Source organism: Monodelphis domestica, chromosome 8 (assembly GCF_027887165.1).
Source record: "Monodelphis domestica isolate mMonDom1 chromosome 8, mMonDom1.pri, whole genome shotgun sequence".
NCBI lineage: Eukaryota > Metazoa > Chordata > Mammalia > Didelphimorphia > Didelphidae > Monodelphis > Monodelphis domestica.
The window spans coordinates 196,953,103-196,960,458 of record NC_077234.1 but is presented as its reverse complement, the minus strand read 5'-3'; the positions used below and the strand labels follow the sequence as shown (position 1 = coordinate 196,960,458).

Sequence of the window (7,356 nt, the reverse complement as noted above, 5' to 3'; positions counted from 1 at the left end):
GACCAGGCCAAGCAAAACAGTAGAAAAATACTTTTATATTTAGTTTCAAATGAGTAGATAAATATTCTCTGGACAGATGATAGTCTGCTGATTTTGTGGAGAAGAATGAGAAAATATTTGCAAAGCAGTTTTTTAACTTTGAGGCACCATTTCAATTCTAGTAATTTTCTTCTAGCTTAAGGTTTTGATAATGACTTAAAATGCAATGCAATGATGTTATGCTGGGAATAATGGCACCACTGTCACCCAAGATCATCTCAATACCAAGCTGTTTATTGGGTTAGTTCTACAATTCGCAACAAATCACTGAGGAACATGGGATGAGCTAAGTTTGATGAGGGAATATGCATCACTACTTTAGCAGAGCATATTGTAGAATTAAAATTTTGCTCTCAGAACTCTCCTTCCCAGCTCCCCATGTTCCTTCTCATGTTGGATATTAAGACAGAGAACCTCCTCTCTTGGGCTCTTTCTCCCTGATTGTGGCTGGGAAAGCTGGCTTTACTCAGGCTCTTACTTTTGTCCTTTTATTTCTTCTACTTCAAGTGATTATTAATAAATATTATAAAATATAATACTTGGAGTTATTAGATATTAATTTTAATCTAACAATATCTAGGTGAGATGTTGGGCAACCAGGGGAAAACATATGCACTGTACATCTCAGTGAGTTTATTGAAAAGGGGAAAAGAAGGTCCAATAAAAATGAATTTAATCAAATTCATAATTTTGCCTCCATTAAATGCTATATTGAAAATACTTACAAAATAAACAGCATGTATCTATAATCTCTTTCTCATTTCAGACCCTGTCCTACAATAAGTATAACCTAAGGACAGAAACAAGTGAGAAACAAGCAAAGGAAATTCTAATCCGTCGCCAACATACCTTCAGGGAGAGTCTGAGGAAAGGCAATAGCCTGCCCTGGGGAAAACCGGTACAAGTTGTTATTTATTTACTTGCAATGGAAAAATTCATCCATATATTTATTCACTTATTTATTAATATTTATTGAGCACCTATCGAATTTACCTAAGTCTGTAAGTTATACAACTTAAGCCCCTCAAATTTAATTTTTAACTTTCATAGAAATTAGTCATTAATTTTTTTTTAATCTGGAACCACTAAAAAAAATACGAGATGCTGGATGTCATGGAAACCTCCTCACCCTTCCTTCAGGCCTCAGAAGAATGTTGACTCATGTCAAAATTTGTATTTGCCAAAGAATTTCTAGTTATGATGTCAACTTTCCAGTATATGTTAGGACCAAAGTACCCAGAACCAAAACATGCAAAGTCAGGACTCTCCTGGGAGGCCTGTTGTGGTCTGGGTTTTCCAGAAGATTCTACGGCAGCCCTACCAACCTACTGGGTTAAGTTGGTTCCAGCAACCTCTTTAACCGCTTTTAGCTCTTGCTTCTTTCACTTCTGCCTTCAGTGCTTGGCAGGAAATAGGTGCTCAATACACATATAGTTAGTGGATTAAACTGCACCCATTATAGTGTGTATGTGTATTGTCTAATTTCATTTGCCTTCTAAAGGTCCATCTCTACCAACTAACCTACTGTATAATTTTCTCTTGTTGCATGTAGAGTGGCATCAAAAATATCCGCTACCTCTCCTTTCCTTATAGCAATCCTCATTCAGCAAACAGAGAAACGGGGGCTGGTGTTTTTACAGGTAATTTGTCTGCTTTGCTCTTCTTCCAAAGAATGAAAAAAAAAGGCTCATTTCCAAACTACTGACATTTTTCAAAGTTTTCACTTTTATGAAAATAATTCATGATTCAGACCACAATATTCCAGTAACTGTTCTTCTTTTTTTAATCTCTTAAAGTGTAAAAATTCCAATACTCTTCCCAAAAAGTGACATCACCAAAACACCCCCAAACCCAAAGTTGATAGAAAAAAAATATTTTTTTAAAAGTTCTTCAAGACAGTTGAAAGTAAAATTGTTTTGAATTCTTCCAAGTTGGGTTCTTTTTGATTTTCTTTCTTTTTTCTTTATCAATTTGTTTTAGTCAAAGAAATAATTTTAAATTTTAATTTTAAATCATTTCAGCCTAGTTCAGAATTTAATCTTTCGGAAACATGAACTTGTTTCTATCTGGTAAAATATCATTCAAATATGAATAGCTCAAATGATTCAAACTCTTCAGGAGAATTTTTGGATTAGAAATTGTTTTATCAACTAGTACTTTCAGGTGATAGATTGTATCTCGTCCATGCTGACCTCTGGCTCATGTCTGATCATCAATTCAATACAAGGAGTTCAGTCATCATAATGGAAGCTTACCAATACTTTTCTCTGCCATTTGGAGGTCACCAATAACATTCAAGCCATCTTTCTGGTCATTCCTCACTCCTGGCACATAATAATCATTCATCTTTTTCTATCATACATTTCCCTTATGGTATCTTTTAGCCCTGCTCTTCTAAATTCCTTCTTTGTTGCTTTTACCCACTATACATCTCTCCTTATACTCTCTCTATAATATTTACTTTATCTCATTGGATCCTGTTGTGTTCCATGTCTTGCAAACATTTACTACCAGTAGACGACTGATATTACAAAGATGGCTATTAAAAGGATATTCTGGGGGCAGCTGGTTGGCTCAGTGGAGTGAGAGCCAAGCCATGAGACAGGAGATCCTAGGTTCAAATCTGGCCACAGACACTTCCTAGCTGTGTGACCCTGGACAAGTCACTTAACCCTCATTGCCCAGCCCTTAACACTCTTCTGCATTAGAACCAATATATAGTATTGATTCTAAGGTGAAAGCTAAGGGTTTTTTAAAAAGGCTATTCAAATGTTTCTTTCAAAATATGCCTGAATTGGCAAATAGAGAAACAAGTTATATTAAATGTATGTCTAGGTATTTGAAATGTACAATATGAGTTTAATGAGATCTACATTGTGTCATTCATTTCATTTCATGATGAAAAATGCTAGTCCTACTTACTGGATACTGAAAGCACATGGATGGTGTTTTTCCATAGAAGGAATTATGTTAAGCCTTTTAGTAGGTTCTTGGGTTTTACTTCCTTTTGCTTACTAACTCAATAGGCTGGTTATTGCACCAGCACAATAACAAGGTTTGCAAAGTACTTTATATGTATTATCTCATTTTATTCTTGTAAAATCCTGGCAAGTAGTTGCTATCACTATCAAGTCTGAGGGGGAAAGAGGTTAAGTGATTTCCCTGGGGTCACACAGCTAGTAGGTCTCTGAGGCTGGATTTGAACTCAAGTCTTCCTGCCTCTAGTCTCCCTTCCTATCTACTGTACCACCTATTTGCCTGTATAATCTAAGGATTGTGAAATTCATAGGATCATGCTGAAATTATTTATAGCTACATTAAAAAACAAATATCATCAATATATGAATACTTTTCTCTTCAGTCACATTTAATTTTCCAGGTTACAATTACGTTTTTCTATGAGCTGTGAATCTTTTCCTAACATTATGACATCATTAGTGCTTGCATTGCTTTTCAGAAACACAGAGTACTTTATAACCACTAATCTGGTAATGAAAACATTCACTCATCTACTCATCCAGGGAAATAAGAATTTCTGTGGGGGAAATGGAACAGCATAGTTGAGAGTGGGCTGGTAGAAAATGGACTAGAAAATTTGGGGTGTTATTTAAAATATTGCAAATATGTTAGATTCTACCCTGAGAGAGCTAGAAATGAGAATAATTATGCTGAAGAGAAAGTTGTGGGAACTGAAGGCCACAAGTGACTTGCCTAATGGAAATGTCAAAACCAGGAATAGTGTATTCCTCCATTTGGTATTCCATCAGGACTCATTGACCTTTTAAAATAAACACCTTGCTCTTTGTTCCTTACTCCTTTCAAATTTTGTTTGTTTCTGGCCTCCAGATGATGACAGCGGTGATTCAGTCTTCTCCTCTGTTACATTTAAGCCACATACTCGAACAGGGTCACTTCAAGAAAGAAGACAGCAATCAGAAATGATTCCAATGGAGAGGTTGCGCAGAGGAGGGAGATCTTTAAACCTGGGTGGTCAAAGAAGCGCTTCCCGAGGAGACCAAATGAGCAGAGTAAGACCACCTTTAATCCCCAAGCCTCGATTTCATGCAGTGGATGAGGAGTATGAGTCGGGAGAAGAAGAAGAGGAAGGGGCAAGAGTAGTGGGACCTAGATGGACAGCAGAACCCAGAAATGGAAAAGAATACCACAAATCCCATAGTCCTCTGCTCCCAAGAAAATAATTTTATCCTCCACAAGAATTTGCCTTCATCTCCAGCAAGTTAGTCTTCGGACTTTCCTTGTCCCTTTGAAAAGGAGTTTTCAGAGTTTTGAGGAGGACAATTAGGTTGGGTTTGCTTTCCCAAGCTAAGGAAAAGATTAGATAGGTATCTGTGAAGGCAGAAGAAAGATCATCTGTGGAGAAGTCAGCGGAGCCATGTTTTGGAACTTTGACTAAACAAGTTGAACCACATTCTTAGCTGATACAATTTTGTGGGAGAACTCCTAATGAGTGATGAAATATAATTATTCAGGAGGCAATTAATTACTAAGTATTTCCATAAAGTGGTATAGCTGGAGACTCCCATCTATGCCAATATTCAGGTACAAGGATGATCAGTGGTGCGTGCTGTATGTACCATATGAATGTGCAGTTTTTAACTGTTTGCTCTGGTGTATTTCCCATTTAGGCACTCATTACACAGTCTCCTATTTCTGGGGGAGATAAATCCTTAGGACTCTAGATCCTAAATCATGAAAAGCTGTAATTACTTTGTAACATTTACTCAATACTAATAACAGGTAACACATAGACCATAGAATTAGTCTCTGTGAAGTGAATTTGTAATATAAAGTGTGACCAAAATTTTATATTTCAAGCCTCAAAAATAAACAAAATATAAGTTTTCATATCATTACATTCCAGCTGAATGTTTGAATATCATCATCAAACCAAGAGAACTGACTCAGTGTTAACTTTGTATAGGATACTCCACTAGGCATGAGGAAGACAGAAGGTCACCTAGTCCACCTAGCAAATTTATAGATGAGGAAACTGAGGCTTGGAAAAGTGAAGATATTTGTCTAAGGTTAAATGAATTCTTGAACTCTAGTCCAGTGCTCTTACAAAGCAAGCAGCCTTTGTCTCCAAATTATACATAATTTGACATAGGACATAAATGTCAATAATCATTCAGTCAGTGGATAGGGAAGTATGATTTTTCTTGCTCCACTAATCTTTTTTTATTACCTTATAGAAAGCATCCAACTCAGGTCAATGCTCTAGGTACAGCAGTATAACTTTATTTTTAATCTTAATTTTAATTAAAAAAAAACCAAAACCTTACCTTCCATCTTAGAATCAATACTATGTATTGGTTTCAAGGAAGAAGAATAAGGACTAGCCAATGGGGGTTAAGTGACTTGCCCAGGGTCACACAGCTAGGAAGTATCTAAGGCCAGATTTAAACCTAGGATGTCCCATCTCTAGGTCTGTCTCTCAATCCACTGAGCTATCCAGCTGCGCCCTATAACTTTATGTTCTAAAAATTTCAAAAAAATCTTTTAGGCGTAGCTCTAATACTGGTTTAAAGTAATACTTTATTAAAACATCTCTGCAAAGCTTTACTTGATTTTTAGAAATGTTATGATTTCTTTCTTTGTCAAATGGCATATTGCATACAGAGTTTTTAAGCTGTTTTTAAGAAGATGAACTTTATAGTACCATAAGAGAGAAGTAATAAAATGTTACCAGAACATGGTGTAGGAACCTAATGTGGAGAGAAGGTATCAAAAATGAGCTGTCCAATATCACAAAGAAACTTGGCAGGACAAACTGATAAGATACCTTTTCTCACTTATTTCTAAACATCTCATACTCTAACAAAATAATAAAGAAAACCAATCTTCAAATGTGTATATGTGTTGATTAGGACAAAATGTCAATAAAAAGTATTAACTCAAGGAAAACCAATCTCATGTTAATAATAACAGCTAGTGCTTTGAATTTTCAAAGAACTGTGAACCTCACAACAGCTCTGGAAGGTAGGTGCTATTATCTTCTTTATTTTGCAGTTTTTGAGGAAACTGAGATAGATGGGGGTCAAGTGACTTGCTGAGGTTTGTACCACTGATAAAAGTCGGAGCCTGGATTTGAATGCAAATCTTTCTGATCCCAGGTTCAGCGCTATAGCCATGCCAGTTGATTATATGGTAACATTTTACTCTTAAATGTTGGTACCATTTTTCAGATAGTTGAAAAAAACTATTGGAAATTATATCTCATCTAAGTAGAGCATGCAATGGAACTGAGATTTTAATCCTTTTTTAAATATTTACTGTAGTGGCATTTGGCTATCCAGAAAAGCAGTGTTGGCCCTGACAATGCTAAGAAATCTGATGAATAAGGGATAAAGGTACTTCTTAACAAAGCAGTTTTTACCATTAGCTGCTGATTGAGGGAAGCCAAAGAAAAAGAGGGGCCCCTTTAGAGACTCTGATTGCCATAGTTGACTTGTAGAGTTCACAGAGAAAAAAAATGGCACCCATTCAAATCAAAATTAAAAAATGATAAAAGCCTCTTTGTTTAATCATCCAATATTGTCTCAGTATACAGTGCAATCACCATTTCATGCTTTCCTTGTTGGCAGTGGAGGCTGGGGATTGGTCGAGTGTGTAATGGGCACTCCTGTAATTCCCCTCAGTATCAGTTTTACATAATATGCTTCTCCAACAGACATCAAGAGCCCAGCTCTCAATTCTGAATCTGCAGTGTCAACAGCATGGTTTCCCTCTTGGCTAGATAATGAGGGACTTGCTACTTTTCTTTTCCTTCCCTCAGGAAAGGAAACAAAAGAGCACAAGTGTTGTTATGCCACTCAGTAGTTTGTCTTTGCCTATGACACCAAGGGGCTTACTGTGGGAGAGTAGGTTGACTTTCTGCAGTCAGTCTCAAAAGGCTATCAAGTGTCATTATTTCACTTAGTAGTTTACAGATTTACCTTGCATAAATTTCTCTAAAGTTTATTCAAACCTAGTCACATTTTTAGCCTCCTCTTTTTGTTTGCCCTAAATGTTCCTGTTTCAGGTGTGTACCTGTTCCTCTGTCTCTCTCTCCTTCCTTCCTTCCTTCCTTCCTTCCTTCCTTCCTTCCTTCCTTCCTTCCTTCCTTCCTTCCTTCCTTCCTTCCTTCCTTCTTTCTTTCTTTCCCTCCTTCCTTCCCTTCTTTCCTCTTTCCATCCTTATCTACTTCCATTCTTCCCTCCTTCCATCCTTCTTTCCTTTATTCCTTTTTTCTAAAATCTAAACTGACAATTTAATGCATAAGAGATGGGTATTAGATGTTTTTATATGAGCATATGA

At 36.5% G+C, this 7,356-nt stretch overlaps 1 protein-coding gene across 1 annotated transcript in view; it reads left to right on the top strand.

Moving 5' to 3' along the window:
* The window catches only part of SLC9A4 (solute carrier family 9 member A4), a 79,313-nt gene extending 73,349 nt beyond the window's left edge, over window positions 1–5,964 (top strand). The window contains exons 10-12 of the mRNA XM_001371322.5: window positions 806–937; window positions 1,592–1,679; window positions 3,886–5,964. Of these exons, the coding sequence (XP_001371359.1) occupies window positions 806–937; window positions 1,592–1,679; window positions 3,886–4,238 (573 nt within the window). The 3' untranslated portion in view covers window positions 4,239–5,964. The remainder of the gene's footprint in view (window positions 1–805; window positions 938–1,591; window positions 1,680–3,885) is intronic.
* The last annotated feature ends 1,392 nt before the right edge of the window (window positions 5,965–7,356 follow it).